The following is a 23,514-nucleotide window of genomic DNA, read 5'->3' as shown; positions in this document are numbered from 1 at the left end:
AAATAAGAGAAGGACACTTCTGGTATCTTTCAGAATGAAGAGAACTTCTGGTCAAACATCTTTTATCTGGGGATCGGGGATTTTTTGTGCCATTTGCTATTACTCATCTGGTTATAGACTGTCATATTTAGAGGGAGCAAGCTAAGTAGTTGCAAATATCTTATGCATGTTCAGACAGTCAAAATGGGAACTGTGTTTCAAGATTTCCGCTACTTGTAAACTAGCAGGTTCTGTGGTACTTTGAGCATTTGATTCAGACATTCTATAAATGTTACATTTTGTGGATGTGGTTAGGAGTATGAATCCCATAAAATCTCAATTCTTTTGAATGGAATTGAGCAACATGGCTGTCAATTTAAAAAGGATTAAAAGAGTGGCCTATATGTTAAACAAATAATATTACCAGTACACTAGCTTTTGCTGTATTACTGAACTGCTGGGGAGGAGTAAGGATTCCAGGTCACAGTAACATCCAGGAATTCTTTTACTGGAAGTAGGATAAATTCAGTCATCTATCTCTGAGTGTTTCTGGCAAACTGGAACTATAAAAACACACTGGAGAACACTTTCTAAAATTCTGCTGAAGTCTGTAAGGACTCTTCCAAGATAATTGGCTTATGCACAGTGATGTGGGTTTCCAGAAAATTCTGCACTGGAAAATTTTCCGTTTGTACCAGAAAATTTTCAGATGCCCTGGAGTAATCTAATTTAGGACGCAATCCTATGCAGATAGGTGGCGGCGTCTGGACTCGGAGGCGACCGCCTATCCAATGCAGGGCAGGAGAAGCATGGAGGGAATCGTTCCCTCTGCACTTCTGACCTGCATTTTCGGCTAGACAGTCGACTGCAGCTGTCTAACCGTGGGAGGGCAGAGCAGGGTAGGAGGCTGCTGTACGACACATGGGATGTGTGACACGTAGGATGTGTCGTACAGGCATTTCTGCCCTCCCCACACCGGAACGCCCCATTTTGGCTACTCTGCGCTCTTCTTGCGAACGCGGAGCATGGGGCTTTTCCGCACTGCCTGCGAGGCTGCGCGGAAGTGGGGGAAGATCGGTTCTCCAGGAACCAACCTCGGAGCGCGGGCTCTCAGGTCATTTTCTGGAAAACCAGATATCCTATGGCCGTCTAGCCACTGACTAGTGGCCATAGGATTGTTCCCTCCATATGTTTACTAAATATAAATGAAATGACAATTCTAAAAAGTACCCCATGTTAATTTTTTGCCCCAATGTATCACAAGTATTTGACCTGAAATATTTGAGGAGGAAAATTAAAAGACACTTAATGTTATTTAAATGTTACGTTATGTCAAACATTTTATTGGAATACTTGTAAAAATGTAAAGACAAAGCATGTACTTCCCTTACAGTCTAAACATAAGAAAGAAAGAAAACAAGGTGCTGAAAACTGTTGACATGCTAATTTAGCTTTTCCCAACCTGGTACCCTCCAGTTGTATTGGACTTCAACTTCCAGAATCCCATGGTCAGCATGGTTGGCTGGGCATGCTGGGAGGTGTAGTCCAACACATCTGGAGGGCACTAGGTTGGGAAAGACTGCACTAATTAATTTTAGCAATCCAAAGAACTGTGCATGATATGCTGACAACAACTCATCTATTTCAACGAAGTTCAGCTCTCTTCCGCTTAGGTTTTTGGGGCATCTTCAGTTTAACTGTTACTTTGTATTAGTTCCATTGCATACTGAGACATGGATGTATTTCAGTGACTGACTGACTGACTGACTGACTGACTTATTTATTTATCAATTGTATGGCACATTTACATTGCATTACAATAAAAACAGAGCATAATAAATATGAAATGTAAAATATAAAATATAGACAGGAATATTACAAACATATGTCTAGGTTACAGATACAGTTTTTTACTTCAGTTGTCACAGCCAGGAAATCAGCAAAGTCTCCATTGTAGGCTCAGTTTTGACACTCTGTCACTATATGTTAGTTTGTTTTTCAGCCCCACAATCACAGTTTGATGATGATGTTTTGCCCCATTTACAAAGGGCATCTGCACATCTACCATGACCCGTGCGAATTTGGTTCAAGGTTGTCCATATTGCATGAGGCTGGTCAAATCCATATATTCTCAATACTAGCTAGGGATAATCCCCTGAAAAACAGTAACTAACATTTGAAACTGCCAGTTTGCCTAATATTGTATTTGCAATTGGCATTCATTGGTTGTTACTGATTAACTTAAACAGAACATTTTCCATGGAAAAATAAAGCACTGCATCAGTGCTTATACGGGCAAGTTGCCATATCATGAGCTAGTATACTCCAAAGAGCACTACATCTTTTTCATTTCTAGAAAGGCTTGTTTACATAGTCTCTTAATTGAAAAACAATCCTGAGTTCTCTGAACTTGACCTCCATCTACTAGTTCAGAACAGTGGCATCCACTAGGAAGTAGGCTCTTTTGAACAAACATCATTGAATAATCAGGGCATAATTTTTCTCCTCTTGCCTTAGGGAAATGAAGTACATAAAGAGGTTCACCTGGCACCTACATTGTATTTTTTCCGGTGCCAGGTGAAGAACTTTTTATTTTCCCAGGCATTTTAGCTTTTTAGCTCCTTAGACTTTTAGCTTTGCTGTTTTAAATCTGTATTTTAAATCCCTGCACTGCTGCTAGGTTTTATTCTGGTTGTATTGTTTACTGTGGTTTTAATGTTTTATATATTTTGTATTGTTTTATTGTGTGCTCCTTGGTTTTAATTTTTGTGAACCGCCCAGAGAGCTTCGGCTATTGGGTGGTATAGAAATGAAATAAAGAAAGAGTATCCTAGTTAAGAGTGTGGGGCATCCAGGCAGAATGTATTGCACATTTGTTCGCTGAAACTCTGGTCTGGCTTCTCTGCAGTCAGGGAAAGTAAACTTCTTGTGTGCTTGGGGTTATGTAGTTACCACCGAAAGGAGGGCTCACCATATGAGATCTGTTTTAACAGAAGGACCCTTTCCCTCCCACATGCCTGTGTGCTTAGGTTGTGGAGTGGTTGTCTCAGAATTAAAGGTTTTTATGGGTAAATGAAGCAGAGCTGTGGGTTGTTTCCCCTTCATGACCTGCATAGAGAAATTTTGTCTTTTCTGTTGTGGTTAGAGATGAAGAATAGCTTGAAAAACTGGACTAGAAGCTTGCATGTTGACATGGATGGAACAAAGTATGAAAGTGAGGCAAGAGAGTTGTCCTATATATAAAATCAAACAGCAGCTTCTTGGTGACTCAGTGGTTAAAACAGTACTTGCTGACATCATATTTCCGAGAACACTAGTACCAGTATGTGTGATTTACTATAACAAGATCTTAAGTTTTTCCTGTTGGCAAATGGCATGTAGTATTTACAAAGGCTTTGGTTTCTGTCCAGCAGAAACATTTGAGTTCCAATAAATTGATACATGAAAAGAGAAACTTTAACACTTTCATTTCCAAGAAAGATAAACCATTTGGTTGGAAAGCAATTATATTTTAACATAGTTTTTAAAATACTGATTTGGGGGAGCTCATAACCCCTCTGGAAAATATATAACTTGGTGGTGATTGCACCAGTTGCACATGGAATGTGCCTATGCAGACTACTAGGCACTATGTACTTTCTGGAAAACAGGAAGCCTTTTCAATCAAAGCTTTCAATATCTTATAAGCCTTGGGAAAACATGTATACATTTATGCCTTCATGTTGGACACTCATTTTGCATATATTTAAATAGAGGCATAGGACTGAAAATAGGACTGTGCTTTATGAGCACCGTTCTCTGGGGAGGGAGAGGGCAATTTGTCCTGTCAAAAGAGAAGCATCATGGATTATAAGTAGGTGTTCTAGTGAAACCAAAGGTAGTTTTAAATCATGATTTTAAATACAGGTTTCAAATATCAGAATAATTGCTTGATCTGTGCTTGTTTTTTTAACTGATTAGATTTTCTTTCAGACAGTGACAGGAAATTAGAGTTGTGGGTCTTAATTTCCAGCTAATCATCTTTTGGTTGTGCCTATAGATCCCCCTCCCAACTCCTGTATTTTCTGTATTGGTAGTATCACTTCAGGTACATTCAGCATATAAGCCCTGGCTGTAACCCAAATGAGATGTTTATATTCCCATAAGCGAACTATGTGCATAGCCGGGACATTATCTGCTCTGTTTGCTCCTTCATCTCCAACATTCCATGAGGCAAGCTATTGCACAGTTTCAAAAGCAGGTTGCACCTGCTGTTGAGCTGCCACAGGCAAAACTACGAGGAATGCTATTCATACAGTTTCTCTGCACAAATAAGAAGTTCTTGGATTGCTGCTTTAGTTCTTTAGCAGATAGAATATTTGTGTTTGCTTTCCATCTCAGTGCATTCTACTGTATGTAGTTTCCAATCCTTAACTGATTACCTAGCAATTTTGAATGAATATTGTCATATAGGTGGATGAAAAAAATGATTGTCATGGGCAGGAGACTTACTGGTGAGAGTTGTGAGAAGCATGAGTCTTGGGGGAATTTTAGCGACTGGGAGATAAGTACTATGTAATGGCTACAGTTGAGCCAAGATATCCCTAGTTCAATATGTACCTCTGCCATTAATTCACTAGGTGGCCTTAGGCACACCATTGTTCTTTCTATCATAGCCTTCTATCTGAGATTTAAGGATAATGTTGGCCTACATTAAACAGCTGTTACAATTAATGAATATGAAGCACTCATTCAAAAAGGCCTGAATGAACACTACTGTAAATAGTTCATATAAAATTATATACAGGGGGAATGCCAGGATTTTTCATATGACTGAAGAATCTGACAGCCATTTTGTAAGCCACAAAGTTTCCCTAAACTGAAGTAAACAAACTCTGGGCTAACTGGCTCGGTGGTAACATAAATACTGTTACATGTGCATGTGTCTATACCATGAGGGTCTGATGACAGAGTTTTATCCAACGGTATCCTTCTGCCAGTGGAACAGACACCGCTGATGGGTCACATTCCCCCTCCTACCTGCATGTCTTCCAAATCTGCCCTGGAGGTTTGGGAGGAGGGCAAGGGAAACTCACATTGTTTGAGTAGAAGTCTGCTGATGTAAAGTTGGAAATGATGTGAAGAGGTGGCTCAGGCTTGTTCTCACTGCTAGTCCTGGACAAACTGAAGCAGTCTGGTGATCACTTAAGCTATCTACTTGCTGCTCAGAGCCATTGGTGATCAGTGTATTTATGCTTAGATGGATGAAAAGGGGGAACATCCTGCCCAAGTTTAAAGTGCAGACTACTCAAAGTCCAGAAAGGTAGAGAGCAAGAATACAAAATAGATTCAGCACCTTATCTTGTGGCACCCTATACATCTGTTCTGGCAAAGAGGAGTTTATTGCATTGGGAAGTGTTATGCCCTAACCCATCTTTCAAGACATGCAGCACTTAATACAGACAATGGAAATGTATTCTTCTACTTCTTCTGCATAGTTTATCTTTAACTGACATTTGTCATATGAAGGGGATTTTCTGCTTCATAGTATCTTTCCTCCTGTGGCATTTCCTTCTTTCATTTGCTTCCAAAACCACTTATTGGGGGGGGGGGGGGGGGAGAGAGAACTTGATGTTGTAAGAGAAACTGGTTGCACATTAGAGTATTTAATAATAAGGTATGGAAATTAGAAGGTGTGTTATAACTAGTTTAAATAAAATGGGTTCCATCCAACATTACATGAATAGATACCTGCTTATGCAGTGGAACTTCCCTTCCTCTCCTCCCCTCTTCAGTCCCCTGCACTTCCCTAAATCTTCTCTGGAAGGATCCCCCACCCCTCTAGACTGGATGGAGGTCACGGGAGATGCAGGAATTGCCCCTTCCCCATTCTGCTGCTGGAAGCCTTCCATTGGTGGAGTGACACGAATTGGGTTTTACCCAATATCTTATACCACAATTCCTTGTCTAGCAGTACTTTAAGATGCTATGTTAAAGTCATGTCTAAAAAGTCATATTTAATATTGAAAATATGAATCTTAATGCTCTTCTGATTATATTTATTTCAAGATGATCACAGTCGTGTAATACTGCAGAACACAGACAATGATTATATCAATGCAAGCTTGGTGGTTAATGAAGAAGCTCAGAGAAATTATATATTAACACAGGTATGTATTATGAGACTTTTATGTATTATGTTTAGTGTCTTAATTCTAATATAGAGACTTGGTTCCAATGGTAATTCCAAAGATTTATAAATCTAGAAATGAGTGTTGGAGCCATGTTCTTCTCTCACCCTTTCCCTCCTCTCTTCCCATTATGTACTGTCTTATTTTCCTGGTTTCTTAACAAATGTTAATCTAGAGTTTCCTGGTTTAGATATAATGGGGAACTGTGTCTTAATACAAACTGGTACCTTTGCACTGAAGCCAGTTTGCAGTGGAAGTGGGGAGAGGACAGGTAAGGGGGGGTGAGTACTTGGCCCTGTTCCTAGCGTCGTGAAGCTTGAACTGGGCCACAATCTACAGACACGACTATGCAACAATAAAGTGTCGTAAAGAGATTGTGCCTTCCCAGGACATCTAAATCATGACCAACCTGGCACAGAGAAGTTACTATTGTACGGGAAAAATAGCTCAATTGACTTAGGCCAACCCCTGGCAAAGGAATCCATGTGGCCCTGCTGCTGTCATCTTAAGGCTTAGACCAGGCAAATATGAACAGTCCCAGACAAGAAGGCTCTGACCCAGAGGTTTAGGTTCACAACAGGTCCTCAGCATGACTACCCCTTTGGACCATTGGCAAAGGACTTCCAATGTACATGCAGATATTACTGACACAGTACTTCCTGCTAAAAAGCCTTCTGGGAGTTCAATTGTGTTCCATCACTCTTAGTAGAGACCAGTAAATTTCAACAGCTCAATTGTGTTGACTATTGGAAAACATCTTACCTAGCTTTTATTCATTCTTGGACTACTTCTTGTCCTGAGGCTTGGTCATTAGCAAAGGTTAGTAATGAGCTGGTAACGCATGAGAAATTCAACTGTAAAGGCTGCTGTGATCGTTCTTGTTGTAAAATGCAGAGATTTGGGGGAGAAATCGGTGTCTTTTTGTGTGTGGGTTTCTCTGTTTGGAAATATGGAAAGGGAGCAGTAATATAAACCTCTTACTCAGGTCTAAGCCATGGTTTTCCTATTGTGTTTTTTCACATTTAGTTTTTAGGGGTCTGATGTCTGTCTGTTTTTTTTTAATTGAGTCCCTTCCCCTCATCATCACATTCCCCGACATCTACATGTGCTGATTATAGTTATTCAGTAGTTATTCTGTGACTGAGCCCTGGCAAGAAAAAAAGAGGTTTTACTGGAAGGTAAGCCCTGATTCAAATTAAGCCTTGAATATTTAGTTCGGACAAATTAGGGCTGCCCACCTTGATTAGCAAAGCTCTGCTGTTAACAGTTCTTCCTTGTAAATAGATGCACGTTTAAACTTTTAAAAAATTGTCAGGCTAATTTGAACATAAAGGGTGTTACCAAAGCAAGCCTCCTGGTTTTTCTATGTGCTCCTTTTTCTCTTGCCATGCAGTAAAATCTTTACCCTGTCTACCCACCCACATCTCCTCTTTTTTTGGAGGAGGAATGGCATCTGAAAACAAAAAGTTCTAATCTTTGTCTCTTCGTCATGGGGCCACCACAATTGGGGAAAAGTCTGCACATGGAGCTAAATATTTCCAGCAAGTGAACCTCTTTGTCCTGTGTATTTGATCTGTCTGTGGTCATATGCTACCTATGCATTAACTACCTTTACACCCACTTCTTATAAGTCAAGTATATGGAAGATTTTTTATCAGATAGTTATACCCTTAAAGCATGATTCCATGCTACTTTTTATATAAGTTCCTTTTTGTAATAAGTTGGCTAATCAGATTGTAAAGAGAGAGTTCCCTTCTCTTTTCAAGTCCATTATTAATAAACAATTATTTGCAAATAATTATTTGAATATCTCCAAAATGTCTTTTTTGGAGATAACTGGAGCCAAACAGAGGACCTGTATTAGAGAGTGGGCAAAGGTCTTCATACTAATAAAAGTTTCAGTGCCTTCTCTGTCCCAATTCCTTGTGCACATTTTTACCCTTGACCAAAACCTGAATACTGCTTTTCCACCAACAGCCCCATGTGTGCTGACAGTTCCTTTAAATTTGGCAGTTACCTCAAACCAAAGCTTTTGCAACCTTTACTTTTGCAAGTAAAGAAGTATGAAAGACTGCAACCTGCATTTATCTTGTGGTGGATAGGTGTCTCTTTTTTGTCATTTTTGTTGCATTTGGAACTTGCATTTGGAACTTGCATTTGGAACTTGCATTTGGAACTTGCATTTGGAACTGAGAAAACTATTATATTCTGGAAAACTATATGCTCTGCACTTTTATTTGATAGCTTATCCATCTTTCTACAACCATAGTAAGAGCCCTAAAACATGATCAAAATTTGGATTTTATTTCATACGTTGGGAGTAATATATAATATGTCAAGCATTGTTTGATGTCATTGGAATGTAGACTCCTTGGTTTTTACCAAAATATTACCATTGTATTTAAAAACACTTTCCACTCTTCTTCCTGTCCCACCCATTAACCCCTATAGGAGATTACAAACAACAGTTTACAAATTAGTTTTGTCTAACGGGAAGATGAATACCTAAAATAACAGCAGGCAGTCATAAATCTAAGTTATAAAAATTAAATCCACAGTCTTTGTGCTTATGTTTTCATGGATTTTCAGGCCAAGAGTATTGACAGTGGGTTGATGAGATGAAATCCATTTTTTTTCTGTTTTAGAAGCCTGTAAGGTTCCATTCTGTAAGGCTGAGCCTGCATGGATTCATTAAGCCACCGGTGTGTGTTATCTCACCCCATCCAGACTTCAAGGCCAAAGCAGAACCCTCACTAATTGGGCTGAATGAACTCAGCTGAGTGTTGCTGAGGACCTTCTGCCCTCCCAAAAAGCCTGAGCAGATAATTTCCAGCCAGCTTGTGATTGGCTATTGCGGTTCATCTCAGATTTGCTAAAGGCTTTTGGGTATAAAGCCAAGGGTAAAATGATGTCTTTTCACTTGCTTTCATTTGCCCTGTTCAATGTTTGCTTTGGAGGCTTCACTTCCTGAGGTCTTGCTCTGCTGAAGAGCTGTGCTGCTGGTACGTCTACACAGGTTTAGTCAGTTTTGTTGTTTTGCCTTGTAAGTATTGTTTCCAAACAGTTCTGGTTCTCCTATATGTTTCCTTTCCCTTTTTGTAAATACACTTGTCACCTATCATATTTGAATGTATGTGCTTTATTCCAGTTGGCCTTGCTACTAAGTCCGGAGCTTTCTTCTTGGTTACTGCTACTGTTTTAGTTCTAGGGCTCTGAAGCAGAGGGTGCTGGCTTGGGCCCTTATTTCATAAGCCTTAGGGGTGTCCTGTAAAGTCTGAGAGTCCCAAGGCTCAGGCTGAGTTGGACATAAGGGGTGGGGGCAGCCTATCTTGCTGGGCTGGGGTTCAAAAGCAACCTTTTGTCCCTGCCTACACTGCCAGGAGTTAAGTTACCCCCTTCTTCCTGTCACAGTTGGATTCAGAATTGTGTTCATAAGAGTTCTTGCTGGGGAGGAAGGGTGCAGAACTGATTTTTCACCAGTTCCTCCTTTGCCCTGCAACTCCTGGTGCCCCCTGAAAAGCTGTTTGAAATGGAGGACAGGATACAGGGCTGCAGGGGGAAAGATGAACTGGTGACACATCATTGCCCCACCAACTTCCTCTAGCAGGGGGAATATCTGGATCCAACCTACTATAAATAAGCTTGCTTCTTGGAATGTTGTTTTGTTTACCGGGATATCTGTAGCTTCCTCAGTAGAGATAGTATGATCATAAATAGGCCCTCGTCACTGTAATAAAACATAATCTAAGATGTCTTTTAAATATGAGTGGCAGATTTCTACTTTAAATCTACAAGAGTTTTGTATAGAAACTAATAAAAGTGCTCTCAACTTTCAGATACGTTTATAAATGTATTGCCTTCATTGTGAGCTAGTCTCATGCATACTGTCTTGAAGGTTGGCTGACATTAAGTACTTCACATCCCTGTCATAATCCAGAGCTCTGAAGAATCATCTTATTCTCTTCAGTGAAGAGAACTACTTTCATGCCCAAGAAATGCTCTGTATAGAGTTCCACGCACACTTTGGAGCTTCCTCCTTTCCCACTTCACCCCTGCATCTGGAGGTCAGAAAACTTTCAACATGGCACAAAGGGATACTTGGGTCCTAGCCAGAGAACTTTACATATACACAGTCTCTAGTCCAGGGGTAGGCAAGATGGTACCCGCAAGCATCAGTGTGCCCCCAGACACCTTCTTTGGTGCCCACAAGACACCCTACCCTTCCCAATTTTTATTTAAGTAATGTTTATATTTTCCTACTGGCAGCTGGGATTGCTTTAAAGGAAAGTAGGAACTTCTAGCTGGTGCCATCTTAATGTCCCATGAATGCCACTGGGTAGGATACTTGTCCTTTGTGACTAGCAATGCCCACCCATGGCAGCCATTTTACAATTGTGCCCGACAGTTTCATAAATTCCCAAATGTGCTCATGGGCCTGAAAGGTTGCCTACCCCTGTATTGACTGTGTCATACTATATAATCTAATCTTATAAGTGCTTTCCTTCAAAGTCTGTCTGCTTTCATAGATACAGATTCAGTTGAGTCATGTTAGACTCCTGATTGAATATTCCCTTTCTTTTACTTTTACAGGGTCCGCTTCCTAATACATGTTGCCATTTCTGGCTAATGGTATGGCAACAAAAGACCAAAGCAGTGGTCATGCTGAACAGAATTGTTGAGAAAGATTCGGTGAGTTGCCTTAACTGTTTAAAGTTAACTGTTTAAAGAACACATTAATATCAGTTACATTGGCATCCACCTGCCATTAATGAGTATCGTTCTATCTGAAGAAGTGCCTTCTCCTATATGTTCCTGGTTAAGATCATCTTTGGGGGCTCTTCTCTGGGTGCCACTGCCCACAATAGTGCAGTGGGCAATCTCAGTAGTTTGTTTGTTTGTTTATTGCATTTATATCCCACCTTTTTTCCTCCAAGGAACCCAAGGCGGCGTACATAATCCTCCTCTCCATTTTATCCTCACAACAACAACCCTGTGAGGTAGTTGGGCTGAGAGTCTGGGACTGGCCGAGAGTCACCCAGTGAGCTTTCATGGCGGAGTGGGGACTAGAACCCAGAGCTCCCGACTCCCAGTCCAACACTCTTCCCAGGATCTGCCTGGTGTCCATCTGTATACTTCTAGACACTGGACTAAGACTTTCCTCTTCTGCCAAGCATTTAATCTTTAATTTTCTGTCTTTATCATGAGTTTTACTGCTGGCTCTTTAATATTTTTAATGTTATCTTAATTTTTTGAGTTTCCATCAGTGGTTCCATTGTGTTGGTGGTTGTTTTACTGTTTGAGGTTTTTATGACTGTAAGCTGCTCTGAGGGCATTTGTCAGTTGGGCAGTATATACATCTATTAAATAAATCTCTGTTTGGGACCTATATTAATGATATAAAGTGTGTGTGTGTATTCTTGGCATTAGGAGTGTAGATACTTAAATAGCAGTAGGTTTTAGACTGCATTTGAATATTCCTAGATAATACAGAAGTTCAGTAAAATATACGGTAATGTTTAAAAGGGCTGTGTAGCACAAGTATTCAGCTGATGTCTTATATTTGCAGTCCCCTCATTTTATAAATCTGGAATTGCTTGGAGTAATGTCACTGAATATGAACTGCTGATTTCAGTGGTATGTGTAAATGACGTTGAAAATACCCATATCAAAGAATCTAAATTTGAATAGCGTACTTAAAAGTTCTGCTTGTATATATCTGTAACTATACAATATGCACACATCCTACATTGTAAGCTTTTGGCTTTTAAAACAGTTCATCAGGGTTAATACTGTTCCATTTCATCCATTTTTAATAGAAAAACCAGTGCATGGAAGGATTGTTTGTATATACCTGAATAAGTTTGTGTGATGCCTAGTACAGTAATATAAAGTCTTCAACAAATTCTTATTACAGTATGCTTATTTTACAATTTAGGTGAAATGTGCACAATACTGGCCAACCAAGGAGGAGGAACAAATGATGTACAAAGAGACAGGATTTTGTGTGAGGCTAAAATCTGAAGATGTCAAATCCTACTATACAGTACGCCAGCTTCAGCTAGTAAATACCACTGTAAGCTCTCATCAAAATTGTGCATACAGTCTCCACAATCCTTACGAAAGGTGTATGTAGCTGTTACTATTGCCTTGGTATATTTCATGCAAATGGTGTATTTCTGACTTCAGTCATAATTGTCTGCATCCTGATCTCAGTTTCACTGCAGGAGTCGAGCATGAGAGTCACAAAGAAGTGACTATTATAAAAAAAGGAGCTAGGTAAATGGAAAAGCCCTGTTGATACTCTTGCTGCCATTGCTACTCAAATACTTCACGTAAACAGCCTTCTCCTCTGTGGGGATGGGGTGGGGGGGGAATCATTCCATACTGAGAGACTGGGCCATGGCAAAGCGCACTCATATCTTTGTTACAAAGTGATTGGAAAATAACTTTATAATCTTGATTGAGGATTCTGAAACGAAGTAGGAGAACATTTATCTCCTTTGGTTTACTTAGAATCTAGAGAGACACTTTAATTTTCCTTTGACTTAATACATTTTCTTATCTATTACTGACCATTTTTATTTACCATGCAGTTCTCTGAAAGTGAATTTGAAAACATTAAAGAGTAATATTTTAATGAGATATTATTTGAATTTTAGTGTGAGGGTGTGCAAATAAGTTAATGAAATGTTTGCCTTAGAATTAACACTAGTATTTAAACAATAACTGGTAGAGAGTAAACTCTGGAATTGATTTAGAATGATTCTCCATGTGCATAGGCTTTTACTTTTAGAAAGCTTTTTAGATAAGGAACATTCAAATAAAGGTTTTCTTCAGGTGCAGCCTGAAGTGGTAGAATGGGTTGTAGTACTTAATCCTGCTGCATATGTGCGCAAAGCTATGTCCGTTCCCCAATTACATATACTCTTGAAAACATTGTAGATAACCGAAAACTTGTAAAAATGGTAGCACCAAGAAGCATGTTGTAGTAGATTAAAAAAAAATATGAAGGGCCAGTACAGAATGAACACTTAGTTGTTTTCTGATGCATTAACTATGGTTGCGTAACTCCCCACCTCCACTCCCTGAAAAACAAGCAAAGCTCTGAGCAAGGCTCATCTCCTTCCTAAGAGTCCCTGGGTGCTATCTCACACAGCTTTGCCTTGCCAGAATGAAGACAAGGCTATACCTGGTATAATGCAGTGGCATTGGCTGTTGCTTCTTGGGAACAGGTGAGCAAAAGATATGCTGCTTCAGAAACCTTTAGACAGCTGTCAAGTTTGTGGTTGGTATCAGCAACTCAAATCCCTGCTGGGATTGTTTCAAAAAGGAATTAAGCTTTGGCCATGGGGGCAAGGCATATGGCCATCTACAACATAATAAAGGTAGCTGGGGCTGTACTTGCAACATAATCACACCTATTTTTAGGAGTTAAGCTCTGATTTTGTGTACTGTAATTTTGCTAAGCAGCTGGGGTGGAGCTTCAGCTGGGCTTTCCACTGTAGTGACCCAAAATGCTGCATTTCAAGCAAACTTCTGGAGTTCATGCTATCTTGCTTGGATGCATAAACATATTAAATGTGTCCCAAAGAATTGCTCTAATATTTTTTACATTTTTCTTTTTCTCAGTCTGGTGAGTCAAGGGTGATATTCCATTTTCATTATACTACATGGCCAGATTTTGGAGTTCCTGAATCTCCAGCTTCATTCCTCAACTTCTTGTTTAAAGTCAGAGAATCTGGATCTCTGAGTCCAGAACATGGGCCAGCAGTCATTCACTGTAGTGCTGGAATTGGGCGCTCTGGTACATTTTCATTGGTAGATACATGTCTTGTCTTGGTAAGTTATTCCCTAAACACCTATCCCAAAATGACTGTGGTTTGAACCACTTTAGAGTAGTTTGAAAAAAATAAACAAATTACTATTCTTGAATAACACTTGAAAAACTGAATTCTGCAATGAAGATATAAAATGTGTGTTCTGATATTGAAAATGAAGACCAAATATCTTTACAGTATGCAGCCCACCATGTGGTTATATGTGGCCCAATTCAAATGTCATGTTTCCAGTCCCAACAAACCATTATTTGCTGGAGGTCAAATAAGCTTCGGTATTACTTATGTGCCCAGCTTCAGAAAAGTCTCCTTGTTCTTTAAACCAATTTCCAGTGAGGGCTAAGCTGGGAAACTGGGTTGAGCAATCCTGTGGTTTGGGTACTCCTGGTTTGAGCAGTTTCTACAAAGCAGGACTGCAGGCTATGGTTTGATCCTGGTTTGTAGGGATCGCTGAAACCACAATTTCCCAGTTTAAACATCACAGGGAACTGGTTTAACAAACTGAGATATCATATGAATTGGGAATGCAAATGAATTGGGTGCTTCTTCATCAAATACATTATCTTATTACAAATCCTTTAGTAAAACAAAGCGTGACTAGAAATACGACAAAATTTGAAGGTATATTATTGGAACATATGGTTAATACAAAAGGATTAGTTTTGAAAATGTATTCATATTTTATTGAAATAGAATCTCAGATGGAGTGAAAATAATATGGGGAGATATTAGGATAACAATAGAGCAAAAGATATGGGATAAAGTATGGCAAATACTGGATTGTGTATATTTAACTTCACCTTTCTGTTGCCTGTGGTTTTTTAAATTGTTGATACTCCTACCAGTGAAAGACCAAATGGTCAGTGAGGCCTGAGCATCATCTTAGAATATCAACATTGTGATCTCAGTTTTTTATAATGGTGGTGTGGGAATTAAACTGAAATGAATGCATGAAAATATTTGACTTGAAAACAGCCTTCTCTCTGTCCCTAATCTGTAGTACTGCTACCAAAACTAGTTACTGTTTTTCTTTCACAGATGGAAAAAAGAAAATATCCATTTTCTGTAGACATTAAACAAGTATTACTGAATATGAGAAAATATCGAATGGGACTTATCCAGACCCCTGATCAGCTACGATTTTCATACATGGCTGTAATAGAAGGAGCAAAATACATAATGGGTGATTCTAATATACAGGTAAATGTTTAGAGTAAATGGACTGCTCTTTAAATTGGTCACGTTGGAGAGTTCGTGATACAATTCATAAGCCAATTTGAACTGTTTTTAGGGCTTATGCATATAGATGATAATAGGTAATTGTACTAAGTTATCTGACATGTATTTGCTCCTTTTCTGGGTGGATCACTGTTCTACTGAGATGATCATGTTCTGGTATTGGAGACTAAATTACATTACAGAATAAATAAACTTAGAAATCCATGGGCAGTTGAACTTTCTCTGTCTCATCCTGGCCTTGTTATAAAGTCTGAGGAAATTTAATTTAATGTAGTACTTCTGAGTTAGTAAAGTTATTAAGAACTCTTATCAAAATGTGGTATCTGCTCATTGGGGGAAGTCTAACACTTTTGCTCACTTAATGTGACTTTTGCCCCCCATACCTCCCCAAACTCTGTTCCAGAGAGCCCCCAACCCTCCAGCAGATCTTGAGGCTGCATGTGGAGCTGACAAAGCTGTTCTGTCATCAGGATGGCTTAATTGGATACCACCCATTCCTACTTTATATTGCTTTGGTGCTGAGTAATAGTATAATATACTTACTTTACTGCATAGCTAGTTGCGTACTTCTAGGTCTTCTGGCATAATAAATAATACCGTAACACAGTAAGACTGTCGAGGATCTGAATCCTTTTATTAATGTTTAAAGAGAAGATTTCTGGCTCTCCTAAAAAGCACAATGAAATGTTGATCAAAATTCTATTCCTGTCCTGTTGCATAGCATTGTCATTATTATGTATTAATGTATTTTAATACAAATAAGTTGTTGGCATGTTTTTGCATATTCTTCTGGAACCAACCAAACCTTTCCAGTCTTGAAAAAACTTTCCCTAAAAGTCCTTAAATGCTCAGAGGGATGACTTACCTTGATGTGATGGGATATCATAACAGTACATCCTACTGAAGAGGTACTTGATGAGAAAGCAATGGGTTATATCCAATCATTTCCATCCACCAACAGAATGCAAACTGCTGGTGGAATGGATTCCCCCTCCTCCCCGGAGCCCCCTGCCCCCTCTGAAAATGCTCCAGAGAGTTAGGAGCAAAAATGTGCATACACATGGGGTGAGTGTACAAGGGGAGGACAGTAAGGGGCAGTCCTGCTGCATAAATAGAAGCCTGTCTGCTTAATGTTAGATGTGGATTAGCTTTCCCTTGCATGAAGAACACTATCCTACTGTTAAAAATAACAAATAGAATTTTAGAGTTCTTTGTAATGAACAAGACAAAGATGCCCGTATCTGTAGTTTATTTCAATCAGTGCTGTAAAGAATTAAGGATTAAATGATTTCAACTAAACAGAAAAACTATACACTTAGTACTGTAATAAATTCTCATAAGTGCCAGAGTGCAAAGGAACACATCTGGGATGTTAGTGGATTGGGTGGATTTGGCTAATGTTGGAGTGCAAGATGACTTATGGTCAGGATATGAAGGCAAATATAAGGTGGCATTCTATGATGTGGAGAGCATACTGGGGGCAGAACTGGAAAAATCTGACACTTGGTTGTCTAGGCTCTGAGGAAATGGCCATAATACAGGATTTCTTTTTTCCAAATACTACTTTTCCAGCACTGAATGGGGGTTAAAACAGAAAAGTCCATTAAGTGCTAGAAACTGCTGTTTTCTGGTAGAGAGCACAGATTTAAAAATTATGACTACATTGCACAGGCAGGGATTTTTTAAAAACTTTTTAAAACAGCTGTCTATTTTAAGATGTCATGAGAATTACTTGCAGGAGCCTGTGTGGCCATTAATTAAAAATGCAAAATAGTATTGTTTGTGATAACCACACTGTAATTGGAGTCAGAGTTAGAACCAAAGAACAGGTATTGATTTTGTTGATATAACTTGATTTTAAGTGTTTTTGATTTTTTAAAATTGTTTTTATTTACAGTTCATTCCTAAGGAATCCTTTTAGATATAGAGCGGTTTATACATCTTGTAAATAAAATAGTGCATGGGGAAAAGTTAGCCACTAGTGTTATTCATGAACTAATTTTTTCATGTGTAACAGTGTTGCAGCTTAACTCTGAAAATAGTTGTACTTGTCATTTTCAGAATCAGTGGAAAGCACTCTCAAAAGAGGACCAAGCACCAAGTTCTGAATGCTCTCCTCCACACCTAGCCAAGCTAACTACAGAGACGTGGAATGGGAACAGTGTGGAACTGGAAAATCAGGAGCAAGCCAAGAACTTAAATGATGATCTGTCTCCTACAATACAAAATGTTGCAGATGCAAGTGCTGACAAGTGAGTATCATTTTTATAATAGCTTGAAAACCGGGCAGTGGCCAAAGCCATTCTTTAACCTATACTATCTGATGACTGTTCCTTTTTTTTATGAGATTTATACCGCTGACTGCCATTCATGTCAGTTAACCTTGGCATTAGACTACTGTAGTACACTCTATATGGGACTACTCCTAAAGACATGTGAAAGTTTCTGCTGCATCAGAGTGTGATAGTCAGTCAATCAAGCAGTCTCTTTTTCTGTACTTTACAAATATGACACATAGTTCAGAATTTACACTTCAGTTGATTTGTTCTTTTTGTGATCATAAGGCAGTATAAAACTACTCACAATAAATAAATATATTTCAGAAGTGAGAATTCCAGCTTTGATTGCTTATTGAGAAAGGAAGCTTCCAGCCCCTAAAGTTGCAGAGTTTTTTAAAAGATGCAGGATGTGTTCTGTTGAAATTCTTCCCCAATATAAGGCCTACTTTATATTATCATGATGCAGTCATTAATGCATAACTCTTAAGTACTGCTAACAATGTTTTCTAGCCTTTAATCATGGCCCTAAGTGTATACTATTGTAATTTGAAATCTTGGCAGGGTTTGACAAATTACACCTTGGCTGCAGAAGGCTTGGATAGCAATGCCAACAAGACTTGCAAGCAAAAAAGTGGGGAAACTGCCTTAACCATATTTTGCTTAGTGCAGGTGCAACACTCAGCCATAGTTAATGCAATCCCACTTCAAGCTATGATTTTGAATCCTAATTTGTGGTCATTCTTTATGGTTTGGGTATTCAGACATAATATTTAACTAGGCAAATCATGAGTAGGGTCAGTGTTTGAACCTTGGTAGATGAAATTGCATGTACCCCACATAGTCACTGTTATGTGTTACAAATGAACATGTATATTTGCTATATGTATGTGGGGAGCAACAGTTGAGATGTGAGAGGCTGGTATATATTACACAATGTGGTGTACATGCACTTTGTAGAGGGATGATATTAATATAGAATATTCATGTGTAAAATGGCCCTATGATCTAGTCACCAAGGAATGGATCTCCTTTGCAGTGGATCTGGTCCCTCAGAGTCAATGACTTTATCTCTGAACCAGACATCTTTGTTATCCCATCACATATGTGCACCTCACCTCTTGCTAAATAGTACTTGGAGATCAGTACACACATCTGCTTTGCAGAAATCCTAGATTAGTAGTAGGGCAATAGGCCTATGTGCAACTGTGCACAAAAGTTTATTGTGGGGCGCATAGGTACACCCCCCCCCGAAAGACTGCAGGAAATAGGCATAGATATGTATAGTAGACATCACATGGTGTAAGTGGTATACATGCCCTAGTGCATGTTGAGGGTTTCTGTTTGCCACACGTGAATTAACTTTCAGGCATGAAATTAAATATGTTTAGGCTTGGACCCTAACATTTCTTCCATGAATGGAAGAGTTCTTATTCATGGAAAGGGTCTTTCCAGTCTCCCTTTTCCCTCTGCAATTCAGTGGGGGGTGGGGGGCTTGAGAATGGTATGGGGGCCTATAGCTGAAGAGGTGAGTTGGTGGAAATAGCCTTTCATAGATAGAGGAGCAATTTACTATTCAAGTTGCATACTGTATCAACTTGAATAATACCTACAAGCAGCACACCGATACTATCTTAAATGTCAAACCCCAGGATAAGGTTTGTCTTCCCTTTTTGAGCTCGTTTAAACAGCTAGTTAAAGTGTACAAACTTTAAATTTTGTTTAGAGATACTTAACTTTACTATGTGCTAAATATAACTTGTTAGCATAACCTTTGGAGCAGAAATTGATCCTTCCCTGTGCCCCACTCCCCAGCTACCAGTCTACTTTCTGTCATAGTTCTGGGATCACTTTATGCCAGTGATTCACTTTCCACACTGACCCTTGTTTCCAGGTACAATTCAAGAAACTGGTTTTAACCTATATACCTTAAATAACTTGGCCCACTTTCCTTTGGAGAATTCCCATAACAGATGGATGACTGTTATATTGATACCTGAGAGCTGCTTCTCACTACTGACTTCAGAGTACAAAATACTTATTATACGAAGGTACTTCTGAAGAGTATCCACATCTCTAAATCATGGCTCTGCTTGTAAGCATGCAAGCAGCAACAGGGAAAGGATCATAACTTGGTCCTTTGTGTGTCCTGTCTTCTAATACAGAAAGGTCTTGATGGATGCTCCTTTCCATTTGTAGAACTCCTTCTTTCTCTCTGGAGATATGTCAAAACTTCTTCAGAAGTACTAAGACTTCCTTCATAGGGCTAAATTTTAGTGGTTTAAGCTGGTATGGTTAAACTTTAATTCAATATAAACTATTTTTTAATCTTGTCTCTTCTGTTGTTTTCTGTTGTGTTACTACTACCTGACTTGCACTGTTAAGCAAGAGCGTGTTAGTCTGACACAGGTGTTTTTGCTTTTTAGTGCTTTTCGGAAACGGGTGAGAGAGGACAGAAAATCTAACACAGCACAGATGGTGCAGCAGATGAAACATAAGCTGAGTGAGGCTGAAAGAAAAAGAAAAAGGTGGTTATATTGGAAACCTATTCTCACTAAGATTGGGTTTGGTTCAGCCATTTTCATTGCAGTTTATTCTTGCTGGAAATTGTACTTCCAAGGTGCTCTCATGTAAGTGAATGCTTACGCTGTCATGCATCTACTAATATAAAGCTTAAATCCAACTGATTTCAATGGGACAAAGTGAGTATTACTGGGTCCAAGATTTCTGCCATCGTTCATGGAATACGTGTGCTGCAAGTTCACTAGTGGGAATTTAACTTGCAGCATTGAACTCCTACATCTAAAATTAATGCAGTAATCCTGTAATGCACAATACACGAGGACCTGATCACTAGTCACTGTCTCAGGACTTTTCACTGCAGGTACTTCTGAAACCAAACTGCCACCTGGAATAAAATTGTACGCTCTTGTTAGGTAAACTAATGCACATTTTTCAGCAACTATGTATGTAGTACTTAAAATGAAAGTCCACTAGATCTTGTAGACTGAACTACCAATGCAGTCACGTATCCCTCATATAAGCAATAAATGTGGTATTATAGTCTGAATGCAGAACAGTTAGATTTGTGTAATATACCATCCGCTGTTTATAATATCCAGACGTAAAATGAATTTTATATATATATATGACTTTTTGTAAATGTATTTTTAAAAGTTACATTTTGTACAAGTTTCTCTGACATAGCATATGCATTAGTTATTGATGCATCGATCCTCAACATTTCAAGAATGATTTGGAAATTCACCGACATCACAGTTCCCAACTTAGGAACATAGGAAGCTGCCTTATATGGAGTGAGACCCTTGGTCTGTCTAGCCAGTATTGTCCACACTGACTGGCAGCAGCTCTCCAGGGTTTCAGGCAGGAGTTTTTTCAGCCTTACTTGGAGATGCCAGGGATTGAACCTGGGACCTTCTGCATGCAAAGCAGGTGCTGTTTGATTGAGCTCCGCCCCTCCCAACTTAGTGATGTAGTGAATTGCCCTTTGAGATATTTGATGTTAGCCGGTAGGGGCCACTTCTCAATTTCCACTCTGTGACCTGGTCCACCCAGAATGCTAACCCATGACTTATTTAACCCATGATCAACCCATGGTTGGTTGATCTACCTAGAGGATGACCTGGTTCACATGATTAAGCTGCAGTAGCTTTTTTAAAGCCAGGCACCATTTGTCTAATCACATGCCTGGGCATGGCTTGTCAAGTCATTCAGATCCAGGCAGCATGGCTTGTTTGAGGAGAAAACAACCGTCAAATAATCCATAGCCTGTTGTTGGGTTATTTGAGGTTTCCCCCTCTCAAGCCATGCATCCTGGTTCAGATGACACAAGCAATGCTGGTCTCGTCCTGTTTTAAGCCATAGTGACCCTGCCATCTGGGGCTTTGTCTGCCACATAATCTAACAAACCACGGTCCATTTCCTCAATCCCTGGGTTATTTCCTCCTTTGCCCATTCTCTCCCTGTATCCCAAATGTCTTTGTGATGCTGTAGCACTGGCATGTACAGCGGCAAGCGTTTATCACTGTTGCTCACTTCCATTGTAGCCTGGTGAAGCAAGCGATGAACCCATGAGTCTGGATTCACACGTAATGACACCCCATGGTTTAAACAACCCAAACGTCACAACCCAACAAACCATGGGTTTTCCTTCAGCATTGTTTGTAATTAACGAACCATGGCTTGTTCACAGAACACAACCCAGAGTTTAACATCCATACCATGAGTTAGTGTTGTGTAAACCCAGCCTGTAAGTTGCATTCATGTATTTATGCTTGTAGTTACCATTTTAAAAAACTTGAAAATGTTTAATTTTTATGAGACTACTGGGAGATTGGGTTCTGAATCTCAAGCTGACTTTTCTGAAGGGAACCTGTATTAAGACTACAGCTGTTGTTGGAAGCCATAGCTTGTGTTTCAAGTTCAAACATGCCATTAAATGAGAAAACATTTGTGTCTCATTTGATTTGAGTCCTATTCCTTGCAATATTTAAGTATCCTTTGTAATGGGTGCAGACAACACATGACAAACTTATAGGTTCTAAAAACAGAAATTGTAGGCCATATCAGAAGTGTTTATAGGTAGAAGGAAATGGCCATAATACAGGATTTCTTTTTTCAGGAAAGGAAAAATGGAGATGGAAAAGGACTACTGAATACTATTTTTCTCATCTGTTGGCCTATGGGATAAACTATGTAGTGGGAATAATACTAGACCTACTGCTTGATGGTAAAATGTGATTATGATTTGCAACAACTATAGTATACTTAAGACAATTAAACAATACTTGGATTAATATTACTTGCAAGTAATATTAAACATACTTGATGGTTCAGGACACAGAATAAGGTTGGTGGGTCAATGACCCAAGTCAACACCCCCAAAATATAAAACTCTTAACTCCAAGCCTTTCAATGTGGTTAGATAAATGAAACAACTTGAGGAATCTTGAATTACTGTATATGTTGTAAGAACCTTTTCCTGGGGGAATGGCAAGTATTGAAGTGGATACTAGGAACCTCTGTGTATCCTTTACAGCATAAGTGTCCAGATGAAACCGCATTAAATTTTGCCTCATACCCTTAAAAACTGTCCACTGCAAAATTACCAGAAGTGTTTTAATTGTTGTATAATGAGTTATACTTGGGAGTCTAGGCAATTCTTAAGTCTCAAATGCTACCCCATATTTGATACTGTCATTCTTAACTCTTACTTTCCATATGGGTAACTGAATGTTTGAATGGTGAAATGGTGCAAAACAAACTCTTGAAAGGTACCGATCAAAGCTTTCAGGATTTCCATGCATATGGACTTCCGTTATATATGAAGCACAATAGAATGATTTGCTAGGCTTCAAAGTTCTTCTTTAGGCACACTTGAAGGCCTGTGTGCACATAAATATCAGCTAAGGCATCCTATTATCTTTTACTACTCTTATATAATACCGACCCGAGTCTCATGGGGACCTGCCTTTTACAAAGTCATCTCAGTATTGTCTACCCTGGCTGGCAGAAGCTCTCCAGGATTTCAGACAGGAGCCCTTGGAGTTAACAGATAAGCACATACCCCAATATGTATGTAAATTATAAAAACAGCTGCTGTATGTGGAAAATAGCGCATTACATACATTGCTTTAGTAATTGACTTAATGACGACATTTTTACAATCATATCTTGGCTTAATTAGCCGAGATATGAATGAGCCCTGTCTGTGCATGCAACCCCTTTTGCTTCTCCCTTTACAGCTCAAATAAGCCAGGAAACGTTCACTTAACTATGGTTTCCTATTTTGTCTGAACCAGGAAACTATGGTTACCAAGCTTCAGAACAAGCCTGGTTATTAGACCATGGTTTAGAAATTGATTTAACATCCTGACTTCAAAGCTGGTAACCATAGCTTCCTGGTTTGGGCAAAATAGGAAACTATATGGTTAACTAGAAGCTTCCTGCTTTAAGTGTGATTAGCACAAAGGGCCTGGGTATGCTGGTAAAATG

General features: G+C 39.2%; 1 protein-coding gene across 6 annotated transcripts in view; it reads left to right on the top strand.

Annotated features, from left to right (window-relative positions):
- The window catches only part of PTPN2 (protein tyrosine phosphatase non-receptor type 2), a 32,332-nt gene that overhangs the window by 7,044 nt on the left and 1,774 nt on the right, over positions 1-23,514 (top strand). Inside the window, exons 3-10 of one of the 6 annotated variants that reach the window (XR_014790158.1) lie at positions 6,028-6,128; positions 10,740-10,838; positions 12,085-12,222; positions 13,779-13,988; positions 15,023-15,184; positions 17,285-17,475; positions 19,926-20,027; positions 22,142-22,249. Coding sequence is in view for 4 of the 6 variants with exons in the window: in XM_084849890.1 (XP_084706016.1) it covers positions 6,028-6,128; positions 10,740-10,838; positions 12,085-12,222; positions 13,779-13,988; positions 15,023-15,184; positions 17,285-17,475; positions 19,926-20,133 (1,109 nt within the window). In the remaining 2 variants the exon portion in view is untranslated. Of the gene's footprint in view, positions 1-6,027; positions 6,129-10,050; positions 10,214-10,739; positions 10,839-12,084; positions 12,223-13,778; positions 13,989-15,022; positions 15,185-17,284; positions 17,476-19,925; positions 21,973-22,141; positions 22,794-23,514 lie in introns of those variants that run through there. The other 5 variants (XR_014790159.1, XM_084849893.1, XM_084849892.1 and 2 more) reach the window with 5 other exon arrangements.

The sequence above is a fragment of the Heloderma suspectum genome, chromosome 4 (genome assembly GCF_057233095.1).
Source record: "Heloderma suspectum isolate Gila_16-S chromosome 4, 16-S_ref, whole genome shotgun sequence".
Classification (NCBI taxonomy): Eukaryota; Metazoa; Chordata; class Lepidosauria; order Squamata; family Helodermatidae; genus Heloderma; species Heloderma suspectum.
The sequence above is the reverse complement of the archived record's forward strand: the minus strand, read 5'-3'. Positions and strand labels throughout refer to the sequence as shown.